The sequence below is a fragment of the Chrysemys picta genome, chromosome 5 (assembly GCF_011386835.1).
Source record: "Chrysemys picta bellii isolate R12L10 chromosome 5, ASM1138683v2, whole genome shotgun sequence".
Lineage (NCBI taxonomy): Eukaryota > Metazoa > Chordata > Testudines > Emydidae > Chrysemys > Chrysemys picta.
Genome location: NC_088795.1, coordinates 129,558,142 through 129,577,317, shown reverse-complemented (window position 1 = coordinate 129,577,317; position 19,176 = coordinate 129,558,142). Strand labels below are relative to the sequence as shown.

General features: G+C 41.3%; 1 protein-coding gene across 1 annotated transcript in view; it reads right to left on the bottom strand.

Moving 5' to 3' along the window:
* Positions 1-19,176, bottom strand: part of RMND5A (required for meiotic nuclear division 5 homolog A) — a 35,933-nt gene that overhangs the window by 7,253 nt on the left and 9,504 nt on the right. The window contains exons 2-5 of the mRNA XM_005292446.5: positions 18,965-19,107; positions 7,084-7,218; positions 6,785-6,885; positions 18-184 (exon numbers count right to left, since the gene is read on the bottom strand). Of these exons, the coding sequence (XP_005292503.1) occupies positions 18-184; positions 6,785-6,885; positions 7,084-7,218; positions 18,965-19,107 (546 nt within the window). The remainder of the gene's footprint in view (positions 1-17; positions 185-6,784; positions 6,886-7,083; positions 7,219-18,964; positions 19,108-19,176) is intronic.

Below are 19,176 nucleotides of genomic sequence, written 5' to 3'. Positions count from 1 at the left end.
AACGAAAACTCACTCACCTTTCTGATGGTTTAGAGCAAACGGCTGAAAGTTTTTAGCATATTGCAATGCCTCTCTCTGATTTACTGTTCCACCCATCAATAAACTAATGAAATATAGCCTGTGTAGTTTAAATTCCAAGGAACTATTCTGGGCCATAAGCATTTCTCGGTTAGATACTGCCCACCTAAGGGAAATTGGAGAAAAAAAATCAGTTTCAGCCTACAACAGTGCAGAATTGTTAAAATTATAACTTTAATTTCAAGGAGCATCTCAGTAAGAATATGGCTCCGTATCCTGCACTTCCATTAGAATACTCAGTGCTCAGAGGATCTCAAAACACTTTACAAATAATTAAGCCTCACAGCTCAGACAAGGAATACATATAAATACAAAGGGGTCACTTAATCTACCACTTAAATGCCGCCACTTTTGGGGTTGAATAATGCAGCCCCATTTAACAGCACACAGTAACACTACCCAACAACCCAGGACAGGAAGTATACACCATATAGCAAGCTAAAACTATAGGAGTATAATTAAGCAGAATATAGAGCTGGAATTTAACCAAGACACTGAGATTAATATCCATATTGTATTGCTACAGGATCTTTAATAGCCACAAATTGTCAGGACCTCTATTTTAGATACAGGTTGAGTCTTTGGATGGTAAGAACATGGTGCCCCTCTCCACTCTCCAAGTGTCATCTACTGAATCACCACATTATGGATGTGCACCGGAGCAGTCTCCACTGGGAGTTCTTTACGACAGATCTTACTAACACCTGGCATTTAAAAAAAATCTTTGTTTTAATAACTGAACTTTGTACTGATTATGCTATTATTGTATTTTCTCTGTTATCCTTCAGCTTGAACAATAAAAATAGCCTCGTTAATCTCCCTTTCCTCCTGCCATGCACTATCACAACACTGCAATGTTTTGAGTTGCAAATGCCACAGCAAAATGTTTACATACAAACCAAATAAAGTGTAATGGAACATTCTAAAGAGTTTCATGGAAACATTCATATTGTTTAGGTTTTATGGAACCTCATTTTGATGTTTTAAACACGGCTGGACCTAAACCAATCTGATCTTGTCCCTTTAAGAAGCCTTTTGATAAAGCCCAAATTCTAGTAAGATCAGTCACACCTGTTTGTTATTAGTGGATATCTGCTTTTTAGCTGGAGTACCATTAAGCTAGGAGAGCAGCTTTCCACCTCTCAGCAAGGAAGTGATGTAGTCAATAATGTCTTTTACAAGGAAGAGCTGGATTGGGGGTCCAGGTGAAATTAACAATCCAAAAAAGCAAGGAAATGTATCACCCTACCACTCTACCATATCAAAAACACTTCAGTCCTTTAGTGAAAATCACCCAGGTAGGCAGGTCTTACATCTCCAAACAAGCAAATGTATACTTCCATTTTATTGCAATGAAAGAGTCACAATCCTGATTTAAGCATTGTGGGCTTGAAACCTGAACTGTTGACTTGAACTTTAAATGATGCCTGGTGGAAAATATAACCTTCATAATCAGCAGGGAGCCTAGAAATCCGTTTGCCACGGAAAAATGCAGAATTTGCATTTTTACAGAGAATCTTTAGTTTTTCCATTTTGTGAAAAAATAAAAACATATACAGTGGAACCCCACCGGGGCCAGATTTGGATAATCAAAATTTTGGATAATCAGGAGAATTGGTGAAGAGTTTTCTATCCCCTATTTTAAGTTGGCAGTGGGGAGGCTTGGGTGGTCAGCCCCAGGTGGCGAGAGCTCGGGTGGTCGGCCCCAGTCGGCAGGGCTGACAACTAGAGCCCAGCCATCCAGGGTTGACAGCCCGAGCCCACCACTGTCAGCCCCTGGTGGCTGGTGGTTCAGGTAATACGGAGAGCCGGATAAGGGAGGCTCAAATAAACGGGGTTCTACTGTATGGAATAGAGACATGGAAGCATTGGTATATGTAAGAAATACACATTACAATTCTATTAATTTTATTACAGTGCTTGATGGCACTGGTAGGCTTTGAACTTGCTTAAATATTGTAAATATATCAATAAAACATAGAATCCCAGGGTTAGAAGGGACCTTAAGAGGCCATCTAGTCTTGCTCAAAGCAGGACCAATCCCCAGACAGATTTTTGCCCCAGATCCCTAAATGGCCCCCTCAAAGATTGAACTCACAACCCTGGGTTTAGCAAGCCAATGCTCAAACCATTGAGCTATCCCTCCCCCAACACTGTGTTCAATTGATACCTATATATACTGTGGTTAGGGAAACTAAAGTTCAGCATTTCATTTTAATCATGGAAAAATGCGGATTTTTATGCTTTTTTTTTTAATCGGTAAATTTGGGGTTTTTTAATCATGGAAAACTAGAATTCCTGACAATCAGTAAACTTAGATGCTTGAATTTCAGCAGTGCAGTATAAGTCTCAGACTGTTCAACCCAACCAAGTCTGTCAGCATTGTATCTCCACTAGGTGGCTAATGTCACTGAAGAATGTATCAACAGAACTTCTCAACCAGGAAGCTAGTATCATTAAAATACCGTCCATGGTACAGTCCTGGTCAGCTGACTATTGCCACTTAAGGTCTGTCCCTTACTAGGAAACAAGTTCCAGCAAATGTCATCCACAGAGTGATTAAGTGGCTCCTAAGTAGGAAAGTGTGTTCAGCAAACCCTGCAACTAGAATCACAGAATCATAGAATCGTAGGACTGGAAGGACACTGATAGGTTATCTAGTCCAGTCCCCGGCACTCAAGGCAGGACTAAGTATTATCTAGACCATCCTTGACAGGTGTTTGTCCAACCTGCTCTTAAAAATCTCCAATGATGGAGATTCCACAACCTCCCTAGGCAATTTATTGCAGTGCTTAACCACCCTGACAGGAAGTTTTTCCTAATGGCCAACCTTAACTGCCCTTGCTTCAGTTTAAGCCCATTGCTTCTTGTCCTATCCTCAGAGGTTAACGAGAACAATTTATGTCCCTCCTCCTTATAACCACCTTTTGTGTAATTGAAAACTGTTTTGTCTCCTCACACTCTTCTCCAGACTAAACAGACCCGATTTTTTTAATCTTCCCCCATAGGTCATGTTTTCTAGACCTTTGATCATTTTTGTTGCTCTTCTCTAGACTTTCTCCAACTTGTCCGCATCTTTCCTGAAATATGACACTCAGAACTGGACCCAATACTCCAGTTGAGGCCTAATCAGCGTGGAATAGAGCAGAAGAATTACTTCTCACGTCTTGCTTACAATTCTCCTGCTAATACATCCCTGAATGATGTTTCGTTTTTTTGCAACAGTGTTGCACTGTTGACTCAGATTTAGCTTGTGATCCACTATTGCCCCCAGATCTGCAGTATTCCTTCCTAGGCACTCATTTCCCATTTTGCACATATGCAACTGATTGTTCCTTCCTAAGTGGAGTACTATGCGTTTGTCTTTGTTGAATTTCAACCTATTTACTTCAGACCATTTCTCCAGTTTGTCCAGATCATTTTGACTAATGTCACAATCAGAGACAGCAGCACAGGACATTCTGTTCTTATTAAAAATATTCCTGCCAAAGCAACAAGTGACACTCATTTGTTAACTAAGTTCAAGTTCAACCCCCATATACGCTCTACCAAGCTTTGAAATGAAGCATTAGTCACTGCACTGTTTGCCCTCCCGAAGAAGGCTGATACTTCTTTCAGAACAATACTTGCTTTTCTACATATTCACTTTAATGATTCAAATCTAGCTGAACATTTATTTCTATACAGTACATAATTAAAAACAACCTTCAAAGTCAAGCTTCATTCTCACCTAATCTTTATATCGCTGTAGTGCTCAGAGACCCCCGTCAATATCAGGACGCTGCTGTGCACAGGGCAGTACAGATACATAGGAAAACAAATCCACTCCCTGAAGAAGTTACAATCGAAAGCCTAGATCCTGTAAGCTGTTCTGCAGAAGTGAACCCCTACACCCGCACAGAGACCCACTGAAATTAATGGGGCTCCACAGAGGCACAGGGATCCATCTGGAAAGGACCTACTGCCTCAACCTAGCAATCAGACTGAACGAGCAAACCTCTTTGGCTGTGCAGAGCTCTTTTGAAGTCAGTGGGGTTCTACACAAGTGCAGGAATCTCAGGGGTTAGAATGTAGGATCAGGGCTGAGTAGGCTACCTGCTCAAGCTGAGTGAAATGTACAAAAAATAAATAAACAGCATAATTGTAAAAAAAAAAAAGTAAACTAGATATAAATGTTAGCCCACGTATTACTAATCTTAGAATTTTAAAGTTGTATAGCTTTTATATTTAATAATCTAAAGGGTAATCAGTAACACAGATAGATCTCTCTGTTTCATAAACTTCCACCACTCTGTCTGGGCACATGAACTTTAATTGAAAGTGTTCCATTTTAAAAAACTGCTTCACTTTAAAAAACAAATGGCCAGCGATTATCTTTAGGTGGTTGGTTTTTCGTTTGTTTGTTTTCGGGCGGTGAGCAGTTGTGTAACTAACCAAACACTGTATCTTCCCCTGCCTGACTAACGGTGCCGTAATTAACAGTTCTTTCCCTGTTTCCCCCTTTATGCTCCATCGACATCAGCAGCACAGCCCTGGGAGCAGGGCAGCCAAGTACTTGAGCCTGCCATTTAAACACTTCTTTTAAAGCTATATGTAATGTTGACAGCCTTGTCTGCCTGTTTGTTGGCTTCTCACACAAACACTGCCATGCCTCCTGCATGGATCGAACCTTCCTGAGCTCATCCCCCAGGGCCTCTACCCTCCCTTTCCAAACTCCGTTCCCTCCTGAAGCTCCACTTCTGCTGCGGCACCCATGGGAAACTAGCTCACTAATAATCTCAAGTTTGAGGAGTAATTGGGAATGGCTTATAGTACCTCTTTATTCGTTCAGAACACTGTTCACATAACTTTTTATAATCAAGATGTGATTAACCACCACTTTATATGCTGCACTACTTTCTTCCACCCCCTGTCTTTGGAATATGAAATCCTTGGAGAAAAGACCATGCCTTCCCTCCTGTTTGGCAAGTGCTTAGCACATTGTGGGAGTTACCAGAAATAAACAAGTAGCAATGAGCGAGGCACGGGGTATTTCCTGGAAATGTGTAGCTAGCTGGAAGCAAGAGGACTTGCTGCCCTGAGGTGCAGATGACAGTCATTAATAGCAATCAATCTCCAGGTAATGCCCTTCACTAAGGTTGTGCTACTATTATAACTACAAGAAATAGGTGTATGTAAATGGCAGGTGATGCCGTTTCAATTGGTACATCCAGGTCATCGTTAGATTATTAATGCCCTGTAATTATCTAGTTCAGTGGCACTGAACCAGCTCAACATTCCATTCACCTTAGCATATTAAATGAGTAATTATTTATGCTGCCCTCCTCATGTTCTATAGAAAGATTTCAGTACTCGGTGTATGTGGAGTAATGCCTTAAACTTCACAGCGTCAGTGCATTTAACTTTTAAGCCAATTTCATTATCCTAGATTCTCAAGGTAAGACTATAAGACTAGTAGTTACAAGTGAACACAAGTGTCAAGGGAAAAATGTCTTTGCCCATATGAAAATTACTTCACTGAACAATGAAGGAAATTGGATGCAATAAAATATGAAGGATTTCTGTTTGCTTTGCTCTACTGTTTCTAGTAATACAGAATAAATATCACAGGCTACCAAAGATGTATTTTAACAACTCTATCTTTAATTTGTCCAGATTAATTTATGAGAGAGAAGCTAAAGTTAAGTTACATAGAATTTGATGCACACTGAGAACTGGACTCAAGTGCCAAAATCTCTTTCAAGGTTGCATGCTTTACTGCAAGCTGTAGAGCACATCCTAATCAGTTATCCAGGGTCTGGAAAGGTAGAAAACATAGTGTAATCCACAAGAGGGGATTTTTCATCATCTTGCCTTTTTTTTTTTTAAATCTTCCACTTCCCCTTATAGGTCTAATGGGAGAAAAGCCTACTAAATCCAAATATATCATAACCTGAAGTTCAACAACATATGCTAGATGGTCTTTCCTTGCACATCAGACACCATTCTCCACTGGCTCTTGCCACTGGGAGAAAGGATAACTTTGTCTAAGAGCAGGACTTCACCTGCCATCCATCTTCCCAATCTGACCTCAGGTGAACCACGGACTCTACCTGCCTAAGGAAAAAGCAAAACTCTAGTGTGAAGCTAACACCACCACTCGCTTATTACCACCAGCCCATGAAGAGCACCTATCCTTCAAACCACTTGCTCCTCCATCCTCCTGCTTCTCCCTTCTCTTGTGATCTCTCTGATCTGTGTTTGATTGGCAAAACTGACAAAATGAATGGCTTTGAACATGATCCTGCAGGGCCCTGAGCACCTTCCGCCCCCATTAAAGTCAATGGGAACAGGGGGTGCACAGCCACGAGGTACTTAGCACTCTCTACTTTTAGACCCTTTTTAAGTCAGTGACAGTGTTTCGTTGTAACCTAGGTAACATTTCATTGTTTAAGGCATACAACTGTTTCTGTAACTGATAGTTTTTCCTGCAAGCTTAAATTAATAACAGGATTATACCATGTGTAGTTCAAATTAAGCATTCGACCAGGAGAAAGAACCTGGAAGGTCAGCACTAACCGTGGGGGGAAAAGACCACAGAATAACATCTAAACCTCTTATAAACTATGACCCCCTCCTTAAAGTATATTGAAGTCAATGCCAAGATTTCCACCACCCTTTGAATTTTCACTTAAAGTATTCAAATAAAGAAAACTGAGCAACTCACTCTAATGCGGGTCTCAAAACTCTAACTTTTAATGCTTCCAATATTCGATTTAACTCCACAAATGGTTCTTTTTGACTTTGGTCTATAGAAAGACCAGATTCCTGAAAAACAAAGTCACACCTTTTAGTTACCAGAAAAATGGCCAGAAAAAGTCTACAAAGCAGTATCTCATTTTTGAAATGATTTACACTTTAATATTAATATTCCAGTTGAGAGTTTCAATTAACAAAATTTAAGATGCTTATCTGGGGTATAATTTCTATTTCTTGGTAATGTTAAACATCCTGAGCTATGGTTACCTGACAGAGCTCCTCAGCGACATCCAGCATTCCTTGTCGGAAAAAATGTTCTACCATCACCTCATTGAGAATTCGCTGGCTGTCAGCCTGCCAGCATCCATCTATCCCCACGCTGCTGATGTCGGAGTCAAAATTCTGAAACGTACAAATTAACATTTAATAGGCTGGAACAAGTAACTCCGTGTAATTATTCTTTAATTAGGCAGAGACACCTATGTCTACACTCTGATGCTTTTTGCTTGTTACTCAGCTGCCCTCAATTACCTCCCATTCTAAGAGAAACATGCTTCGTTATCCTCTGTGTGCAGTAAGAAGAAATCCTTGGCTTGCCTGGAATCTGTAATTTATCCAATATAAGGAATGATGCTAGCAAATTACAAGTCTAGTTAATTAATAAAAGGATTTCCAGCCCATGATATGTCCTCACAGAGAAGTGTCAGCAGAGGAGAGTTTTCCATATCTTCTAATCTGTCCCTCCACTGTCTCCCCCCTATTTGGGAAACTCTAGAACCCTGGGTCAACCTGTTGTCAGGTGCTAGAACCTTGCATAAAGGTGCTACTGAGTTATGTTAACAGGTGGTTCATTAGCTCCAACTGAGATATCAGAAAGACTATAGTATTTCACTTGATAGAGGAAATTAAGAGTATAGAAGCTGTCCTGCAGGGAAAGCTTAACCTGAGGCTGAAGTATGTTTTGTTGTTTTAGTTAACAATGAAGCCAAACCACAGAAAAGGGGGACATTTGGACTATAAACACTGGGCAGATACTCTGTTTAGAGTAAAGTGGGAGCTTCACAAGCTTATTCTACCCAATTTAAACTACTCATCTTTGCTTTCAACTACAGCTCCCCTTCACTTGCCAATGATGCCCAGGGTCTAACTGATCTCTATATTTGGGGTCAGGAAGGAATTTCCCCCCAGGTCAGATTGGCAGAGACCGTTGGAGTTTTTTGCCTTCCTCTGCAGCATCGGGCACAGCTCACTTACTGGTTTGAACTAGAGTAAATGGGGGATTCTCTGTAACTTGAAGTCTTTAAACCAAGATTTGAGGATTTCAGTAACTCAGCTAGAGATTATGGACTTATTGCTGGAGGGAGTGGGTCAGGTGACCTGTGATGTGCAGGTCAGACTAGATGATCATGATGGTCCCTTCTGGCCTTAAAGTCTATGAATCTACGCCAGCTTCACTGTTCCCTTTATTTCCTGCACCAAATCCCATCTTCATGCCTTTTTCCCTGCTGCCCCCTACATGTGGAACAACCTCCTTCGCTCAGTGCATAAGGCCTCAATCATCTCCTTCCGAGCTTAAAGACACAATCATTAATGAGGAACAAAAACAGTAGCCCTAAGTCAACCAACTGTCTTCTCCACCTCATTATAAGAGGGGAGACATGGAGTGATACAGAAAGCTCAATATTAAAAATATAAAAGCTATGACCATTCACAGGCTGTCTCACATTTAACAAGAGTTTTGTCTTAGGTGTCTTAATTTGTAAACTCCTTGAGGTATAGACTGTCTTTTCTTTCTTTTTTTTTTTTTTTTTTTTTGCATGTCTTGAACAGCCCTGAGCACCTTAGAGCTTAATAATAATAATCCTCATATCTGAAACAATCTTGTGAACCATGCAAGGTTCATCTCCATCACTGATCCTGATGACAATTTCCCAGGCACATTGGGACTAGACAGATGGAACCCATTACAGCTGTGATATTTAATAAGCATTCAGGAGTTTGGTCTATCGGGGAGGAATGCACCGCTACAAATAAACACTCAGACAGGTCCAATTCTGCTCAGGCTTCTGCTAAAGAACCTTATAGTAACAGTGGTTCTTCAAGATGACTTGTCCATGTGGATTCCACTCTTTGTGAACATGCACCACATGCACGCAAGATAAGATTTGTCTAACCTGTAATGTCTATTAGGGCCATGCTTATGCTCTAGATGTCCTCATGTCCTCCCAAACAAGATGCCATAAAGAGTGGAGCAGGTCAAACCATCCTTCAGTTCCTTTGCCAATACAGAATTCATGAGGAGTAGGACTTCACAGTAGTGGGGAAGGATGGTGGGTCATAGAAACCATGTGGACAACACAACTCAAAGAACCACAGTTACTGTAGGGAAGTCATTGCTGTTTCTTCTTCAAGTAATTGTCCACATAGATTCCACTCTTGGTGACTAATACACAGTTATCTGTTTGCCTGGAGGTAGTAGTAGGAGTCCTACTTAAATGACTGCGGGACAGCCCTACCAAAGAAGGCATCCCTCTAAAGTGGCTGGGTGGATTTAATCAGGCTAATTCATAATATGTCCTTTTACTCAGATAATCTGAGACGACATTGCCTGACCTGTAACCCTCTCTGCAGAGGACACGAATCGTCTAGATGTGTTCCTGAATGGTTTTGTCCTGTCAGTGTAAAAACGCAGAGCTTTTACTGCTGCAAGTGTGTGAAGATTAGCTTCTCTCAAGGTTAAGTGAGGCTTGGGGAAGAGAACTGGGAGACAAATGAACTGGTTTATATGGAATTCTGAAACAACCTTGGGAAAGAACTTGGGATGAGGCCTGAGCATGACCATATGAAACATTGTATAAGGGGGATCCACCCTGAGGGCCTGAAGCTCCCCTACCCTTTGAGCTGATGTAATGGCTACAAAAAACGCAATCTTCATTGGTAGGTGGTATAGGGCAGGGGTTCTCAATCTTTTTCTTTCTGAGCCCCCTACCCCACCGCACCATGCTATAAAAACTCCACAGCCCACCTGTGCCACAACAACTGGTTTTCTGCATATAAAAGCCAGGGCCAGCATTAAGGGGTAGCAAGCAGGGCAATTAACTAGGGCCCCACGCCACAGGGGCCCCCGTGAAGCTAAGTTGCTCAGGCTTTGGCTTCTGCCCTGACTGGTGGGGCTCAGGGCCCCAGGCTTCAGCCCTATGCAGTGGGGCTTCGGCATTCTGCCCTGGGTTCCAGCAAGTCTAACGCTGGCCCTGCTTGGAGGACCCCCTGAAACCTGCTCACAACTCCCTAGGGGATGCCAGGCCCCTGGTTGAGAACCACTTATATAGGGAACAGGTCGCTAAGGGCTTAAGGGGGGGGACCTATCAACTCTGATAATACTATAGTGAGATTCCAAATGGGAGAGGGCTCCTGAACCAGGAGAAAAATAATCAATTAGACTTTCAATTAATCAAGCCACTATAGGTAAGAACTTTCAGTATGACCCTGGACAGGAGCAGATATTGCTGCTAGATGGACCCTTACCAAGCCAATAGAAAGCCAAGATTGTTTCAGGGCTAAAAATAGTATTGCTGTAGTGGGTGTTGTCAAGGAAGGCAGCAGTGCTGAGATACCCAAATAGAAAACCTCTTCGTAAGTCTGTCTTTCCTGCTTTGGAGGATAATGTTCCGAACTTCAGCTCAACAGCTTCTTTCAGTGGACATCATCCAGCCAGCATCCAAGCTGTCAGTTGTACTGAAGCTAGGTCCAGGTGTAAAATCTGACCATTGTTCTGCCACACTATATTAGGCACTGCACGGTAAAGTGATCGGGTGCTGTGCGCTGAGGACATAGGAGGGGGAGGAGGAGGGCATACCTCAGTCCCAGTGTTCAGGAAGTGAGAAAGGCATCAACAGTGAGCCTGGACTAGATCCCCTTTGGAACAGAACACATGGCATGTCTTGTTCTGGTCTGCGATAAATAGGTCTATTTTGACTTGTGAAACACATTCTGTAAACACTGGGTCCTTGACTGACCAGTTGTGGTTATTAGGGAACTGTCTGCTGAGGTGCTCGGCTAGCAAGTTCTGAATGCCTGGCAGACACAAGGTGAGTGGTGTGATATGGTGAAAAATACACCAACGCCGAAGTTGAACAACTTCCTGACAGAGTGGAGAAGACCTGGCTCCTCATGGTCTGATGACATAGTGCATAGCCATGGGGTCAGCACTTGGATAATGGATCCCTGGAGTAAAAAGCCGAAATGCTCTGCATGCTAGAATGATGACTGTGACCCTAGGACGTATATGTGCAGATAAGTTTTCTAAGGGGAACAAAGGCCCTGAGTACAAAGATGGTTTAGCTGAGTAGAGGTATCTGTCACCACAGACTTGGTAGGTAGAGGTGTAGAGAAGGTACTCTGTTCTGCACCAGATGAGAGTCTTTCCACCAGAGAGAGAACTTCTTGTGGGACCATAACCATCATGCCTGTGTGGTTCGAGATGGGTAAATACACCCATTTTAGCCACCCTTTTATGGAGCACAGGTGAAGTCTGGCAACATGCGTCACAGAGGTACATGAGGCCATGTGTCCCATTAGCTACTGACTTGCAGGAATTGGGTTGCATATCACATGGTACCAAGTAAGACCAAAGTTCGTAGGCATATGGGTATGGACCCATGGAGGAGGATGCTGGGAGCCTGATCTCTATGAGAACAGCCTTTTCCTACTGAGAACAGTTCCTGGAATCCCTCTTGGATTCCCATTGTGACCCCATGGAGGTGAGTGGGAGATGAGTCCCTACTGTGCACTGACAGAGAGGATGAGGAGTACAGAGGTAGGGCAACACTTTCAGATGTACAAGGACACTAATGATCCCTCCACTCAAATAGGGGATGGAGTTGGTACCACTCCAATATAGAGGATTTGGTGACCAATGGTCTAGCCAGCCCCCCTGTCAATCTCTCCAAAGGTGACTCTAGTACTAGACTCCCAGCTAAATCACTCAGTACCATATATGTTCTAGGTACCAGTAGGGACAAAGTGCCAGAAGCCAGAGGAATAGCAGCCTGCAGGTATAGGGGGTACCACAAGCATCTCTTTAACAGCTGGTCCCAAGAGACCTTGGTCAGACCAATGGCTGCCCTTCAAGTGCTTAGTCTGAGGGGAGTCAGACCCATGCTAACTTTTTGTCTGGACCTTGTAGGCAGCAGGGAGGATGACCTACACTTTGGCTCGACTCTGGAGAGGTGCTCCTTCCTGCCCCTTTCCAAAGCTGTCATCACAGGTATTGAAGTCGACGACTGGGGTCTCTAAGTCGATGTTGCCCTGGAGCTCAAGGTTGAATCACGGCTCACCGCAGCGCTCCTCAAAAAGGAACAAGCCTTCACTAGGTCCTTCTCTCCATGCGTGAAGAGGTCTTCATGGAGCACTGAAGAAGAAATAATCACAGATGGGTTTTCCCAGGCCTTTTGAATCCACTTGGAAAATGAGTGGCAGATGGAACAGCACTCTGGGATATGCCCCTCACCATCATTTAGAGGCACAGCAGCCTCCCAAGAAGGGAAAATTTTTGAATGCTGGGGATTTTGCTTCTGCTATGATGGCTAGAGCTCTTGTACAAGGGGGTCCCAAGCCTATTAAGTGATAAAAGGGGGGGGGAATTATTTGCCAGTGGGTAAAATAAATCTACATAACAACACTAACTAACCATTAGGACAGTGTTTATAGGAAACAGGAAAGCAAGTTGGCACTGTAGTGGTTCTGTCTCACTGCCATGGGTGGTAAGAAGGAACTGAGGGACAGCTGGGTCCACTCTGCTCTTTACACCCTCAGGTGGGACTGTGCATGAGGGGAGGATACCTCGGGTGCAGGTGTGGCCCCAACAGACATTGCTGGCCAAAAGACTCTAACCTCAGGCACATGCACACCAAGAATGGAATCCATGTGGACAGTCACTCAAAGAAGAACCTTTAGTTCATACCGAATGGGGTCAGAGGCTTACAGGTACTAGTATAGCACTCATAATGGAATGCCAGGCTTATATTTACCTGCACTCTGTCCCTTTAAGGCTGTGCCCTCTCCCTTTAAGGGTTTGGAGTTCTGCTGATGAGGTTAAAGTGAACACAGTGGGGAAGCAAGATGTGATCCCAGGAGGATTGCTGTTGTCCTTCAGTGAGATTGAGCATGTACAAGCTGCGTTTGTTTGGAGGGTTGTGGATATTATGTTTAATAAAACCCTACTTTTAAAACCGTTCCTGGTCTGGGAGTGTAACACTAGTATAGTCACTCCTATACTATTATCTCATCTCATTTGCCTACTCACTCCCATGTTAGTAACTACATGCATAGCCTCACCTTTTAGCTATTTTAATTACTGTTAAGGCAACACTTAGTTTTGAAATAACATCTGGTCCATAAACCTTGCAACTCTTTTCAAAGCCACTTAGTGCTGTATGTATCTGGTTAGTCTATCAGATAGCTATAACTCCCTGAAACCAGGCTGATTATGTTGTGGTTTCAAGTGATGTGCTAGACCATGGTGATGTCAGTGCCTGAAGTAATTCTGCTGGCCCGTATCCTAATTCTCTCTTCCATTCTTTAAGGAATCATGTCTTCATTTTTTATTCCTGTTTCCACAGGTTTACAGATGTCTCTGGTATTTCATGTAAATTAGCAATTTCTCTAGTATTTTGTCACAGTTACTGGGATTTCGAGACCCTGCAGTGAATCTTTTGTGCTTATCAGAAGCAATTACAGATACCACAATGAGTGCTTACTCCATGTAGAACAAAACATTGCTTGCCCTTTGTTTACATTATATTTTAGTGATCAGGCATTTCTCAATGCTGCTATCTAGATGAGTGAACGTGCTCCATCTTCAGTTCAATATAATTTCTGACATGGTGTTTAATAAGGATCCAAGAGTCAGACTTATTAGAAAAGGCCCAGAATTTGTATTAATTACATGAGCACTTATATTATCTGACCCTGCTCAGGCTTCTGGAAACATTATTCATACTCAGCATGCTTGGAGGCTTAACCAATGTAATAACAGTTGCTTCCAAATTAGTAACTTGAAAAAAACATCCTAACAACAGCCAGAATAGTAGACCTAGGACAAAGAAATGTAGAAGATGATGTGGTGACTATACCAAAGCCATATCGTAAAAAAAAAAAAAAAAATTACTGATATTGATGAAATTTGGAAGAAACTTCAAAAAAGAGCAAGGAAAAAAATATATAAAGTGACATTGTCAGGTAAAAATATCACTTTAAACAGATTACTGACCTTCCCTATGTTATTAGTAGTACCTAAGACTATTAAAAGTGAAATGTTTAAGATCTAGTTTATTTTTCACAATTGTCCTGTTAATCATTACCTTTTGTAATTTTCTCACTTTTGAATGGACATAAAAGCGAGACTAGTAATAACTAGTCTATTTCACCATCCATTTAATTTCCTGGTTCATAATATAATATTTGGGTTGTAAAGAATGGATCCGTTAATAGCTCATAACTGTAGTATCTGAACATCACTCCAAGGGAATATTTATTTTTAAAATGTGTGTCCGTCCCCCCGCATCCCCTGGACTAATTTTGTTTCATGGAAAATTTTCCAGACATCTTAGTTAAAGCTTGTTTCCCCAAAACTTACAATTGGGGTGAAATTTGACCTAACTGTATCCCATTAAGGACAAGGTTTAGAGAAGGTATGGAAGAATTGGATGGAGCCAGCATTTCCTCCATCTCATTCTCCTGATGACAGTCTCACCTCAAAACACCAGCACGGGTATCTAACTACTAACGAGATGGAAACTGCTAGGATGTGAGCTTCTACTATTCACATCCCAATCATGATCAGCCGGTGTCAAACCATTCAAGAGTATTGTTTTACATTCAACAGGTAGAAATCACTGGCCAACCACTGCAAACAGCTTGTTGGATTATAACAATATGTCCCTAGGTGTCCCTAGCCTCTGTCTGTCAGGGTGGAGATGGATGGCAGGAGAGAGATCACCTGATCATTGCCTGTTAGGTTCACTCCCTCTGGGGCACCTGGCATTGGCCACTGTCGGTAGACAGGATACTGGGCTAGATGGACCTTTGGTCTGACCTGGTACGGCCTTTCTTATGTTCTTATTCTGATCCTGGGAGAGGAGCAGAGAAACTACATTAAGATTAAATTTGGCTGCAATCATTCCCTTCCAAGGAAGCAACAGCCCTTTGTAATAAGGAGTAACTTTCACAGATGTGGAACCTGGGAATCTTGAATAGTTGATATGGAGACAAAGGGTTTGGTTAATTAAAAATCTTGGTGAGGAAATACTAATACTTCATGAGAAAATTTGAAGTTCCTCTTCAGTTGTTATGATAATGAGCCTGTGATCTCAGCGAGAACCCTACTGAGTAAATCTAGTAAATGTGTCCAGCTCGTTAGTATTGAGTTGCATAAACAAAAGACTGGCCAATGGAAATATCATGCGTAGGCCCCTCCCTTTCATTACACAGGAAATGAAACATTTAATCTCAACTCACTACGGACTCATTGCACACCAAATTCCATCAAAATCTGAGCTTGTTGAGCAGGAAGCACTGGTTGATTTGAAACAATAGATATCACTGGGATGTAACATTCAACTAAAATTAGTTCCAATAAATACTGGAAGCCTCATTCTAATCTTGAAGCCCACGATAAATTCATGTGAGATACACTTGTCCACATCTGATCATATCTTAACAAGAACCTGATGACCTCCAAAACACCAATCACATTGTCATGGGGTTTTATTCTATCTGTAAAAATAAAGACGAAAATGAAGATGCTGCTGGAAGGCTATTGTAAATACAAAACCTACATCTTGTGAATTACAGTAAAAGACTCATTTGTCAGGTTCTAATGAGGATTTTAATTATTGACAGCAAAAGTTTGTCTAGTATTTGTCTGGAAGCCATGAGGGATCGATTCACTAGATCAATTATATCTAATTACTTTGACTCGGTTTAAAATTTAAGTATATTATTTGGGGAGACTTTAATTTAAATTGGTTATGGAACCCTAATAAGCCAATAGATACTTCACTAGACAGAATCAGATTTGTTTGAAATGCAAACATTATCTTAGTCAGTGCAGGCGGATAGATTAGATGAACCCCATGAGACCTTCTTCAACCTGACCGTCCACGAAATCATTATGTTCCACTTTATACAATGGATTTTGTGAATAGACCAAGAAGGATAGAATATATTTTCTGTAGTTTTATTTGTCTAGGGAAATTCTCAGCAGATGCAGCTCCTGCTTTCTGGCCAGTTTTCCAGCTGTATGGACTGAAGTTTTTGGTTCAAGTGACTTGCACAAGATCTCACAGAAAGTCTGTGTTTCAAGGCATGATCTTGCGAAGTGCCAAATAACTTGGAAGAAGTGTTTGTGCCCTGAACTCCCGGTGATATTGATGGGAGTTGAGGTTGCTCAGAATATCACAGGACTGAATTTATTGGCAATCCTGCACCCACTGTGGGCACAGACCAGATGAACTTGTTGATGTCTTTCCACTTCTTATTTCTGTCAGTCTCTAAAATGTGGTTCCTACAGTTTAATAAAACTTTTATATGGTCCATTTTTTAATACTGGGCAAACTTAATTTGGAAAAGTGACAATAAACCTGTTGGGAAACTACACAAGTGAATAACTGAAACAGTTATTTGGAAACAAAAGACCATGTCTAATTTTATCAAATACCTAAATGTCAGGGGGGTTATACCTCTTATTTTTTGTAACTACAAACAATTTCCCTATCGTTTCACTCAGTACTTAAGTCCATCTAAATTACGTTGCTATTATTTAGTGCTATTCTGTTTTACCAGAGCAATTAAATAGAAAAAGAACCTAATCAAATTCAGAATGGTTCATATGAAGTCCATCTGTTAAATCAAAGGGGGGCTGAAGTTACAAGTTTCAAACTCAAGACAAGATTAAACAGATTTATAGCAGGTTTCAAGCTAGTAATAAGGATGGATTGCTTTTACTCTAGTTAATTGGTTTAGATACAGTAGGTAGAATTATGAACAGATGTATCCTTAAGCTTTGAATATCACACTGATGCTTGGATTAGCACTGTTGGTATTAAGCCATACATTCTTTTTTAGATCTATATGATAGCTAAATATAGAGAAAACAAACAAAATCACAATAGTTGAACAGATATTCCACCCAATAATGCAGTGTGCTGTGTATCATGATTGTTAGTGCACTCTGCTCTACTAAATTAAAACTTAATAGATTAGATGTCTTGTTTAAGCCTGGTTATGAAAGATTAATCCTTACTTTGTATAGCTGGGTTGGCTCTTTAGAGGCAAAAGACATATTCACAGAGGTCTCCTTTATAAAAGAATTGTCTGCGGTCTACCAACTCTATGTCTGTCACTGTGTTTAAGAAATCTGTCAGTACATACAATCTGAGATAAATCAAACGAAAATCTGAAGAAAAAAAAAAGGGGTTGGGGGATTTTTTGTTTTGTTTATTACAGATGCTCTTACACAGAGAATTATCTCCCATGAGAGGGAAGAATGTTTCACAATATTGTTTCATGGAAAAGGGTGGTTTGAACATTTACAAATGGCATCAATTGCTGTGAGAGAGAATTCTGGTACCTGTTCGAAGGCATATTGAAATCTATCCTACAGTAACTTGTGGAGCTCCCAGAAATCCTTGAGATCGGAATTTGTATCAGAATGTCTCACCAGAAAAACTTCAGTTATGATCATTTTTGTGCTCTCTTTATTTATTAAGTGCCCAAAAGCATCATATTAATAGCCCTGATCCAGTGGGGCGCTCAGCACCTCACAGAACCAAGACCTCAGTGAACTGATTAAAAGCAAATTAGAAAAAAAAAAACATGCAAAAATACCTTTCTTGATAAAGCTGTTCCAGATTAACAGGTCTCCTAAAACAGGATACAACTGTCTAAACATCTGTTACCAGTGATTAGACAGAAAGAAGACATGATACCCAGAATTAATATGTTTCTTAGCTAGAAGATTTCTATTAATCCTGTTAGCCCTTTGCTATATTACTATAATACATTGAACCATCTCAGAGTCACGGATGATATTGTGTTGATTGCAGAAAATACTATCAAACGACAGAAAATGCGATGAGAACGCAACACAAAAAGCAGCCAAGTCGGACTGAAATTAACCGCTCCAAAACGAAATGTATGCGGTGTGATACCTTGCCAGAAGCCCAAATAACAATCAAGGGAGAACAAACAGAAGAAGTTGAGCAATATGTCTATTTGGGCCAAGAAATGAACATGCGCCACGATCAGGAAGGGGAACTCTCGCGAAGAAAGAAAGCAGGTTGGTGCGCATTCAGTTCTATCAAGGATGTTCTCCAAGGAAAAAAAATCAACAAGGCAACACGCACCAGCCTCTTCAACTTAACAGTACTGCCAGCAATGTTGTACAGCAGCGAAACATGGGCGCTGACGAAGACAGAGGAGCAGCAACTGTCTGTCACAGAGAGGGCGATGGAAAGAAGAATTCTGGGAATTTCAATCCTCGATCGAGTCCCCAATGAAGTGATCAGACAGCAGAGTGGAGTGCAGGACGTCGTTGTTGAGAGCAGGCATAGTAAAATGGGATGGACCGGACATACAGCGAGGCTCACTGACAATCGATGGACTGCAGCTGTCGACAAGTGGTACCCACGGGAACTGAAATGACCACTTGGCCGACCTCCAAAGAGATGGGAAGATTTTATCGTGAAAAGACATGGCCGCACATGGAGAAGGAAGGCCAGGATATGAGAAGAATGGAAGACGTGTTGTGATCGGCATAATCTATACAAGGGCTGAAGGACCGATCCATCAAGATGATCAAGGTGACATTGAACTATTAATCCTGCATATGCTAATGGGCATTTTCTCTTGTTAATATGCTTGAAAGGGGGACAGTCTCTATACAGAGTGGTCTGAACTTTCAGAAGATTAGTTTATACAAGGATAAAATCCTGGCTCTGCTGAAGTCCATGGAATTTTTCCAATTATAGGGCCAGGATTTAACCCCAACCTTTTGATTCCAAATATAGCAGGGTTGACTATATACTATAAAATACAGGGGAAAAATACTTAGCAAGTTTCAACACAATAAAACTCATAACATAAATACCTTATCAATGGCTTTTCCAACTCGGGAAACGCTGCTGTGAATGTCTTTATGATCTGAGGCCAATTTCTGAACTGTGTCTTTTATTCTTTTACAGCACTGTGTCATAACAAGGGAAATTGTCCCTGACAAGGCTCCATCTTGGTCTAGGCAGAAGACAAGAAAATTAATTACAAACTTTATTATAAACAAATGATAATGCTAAATCCTTCCCA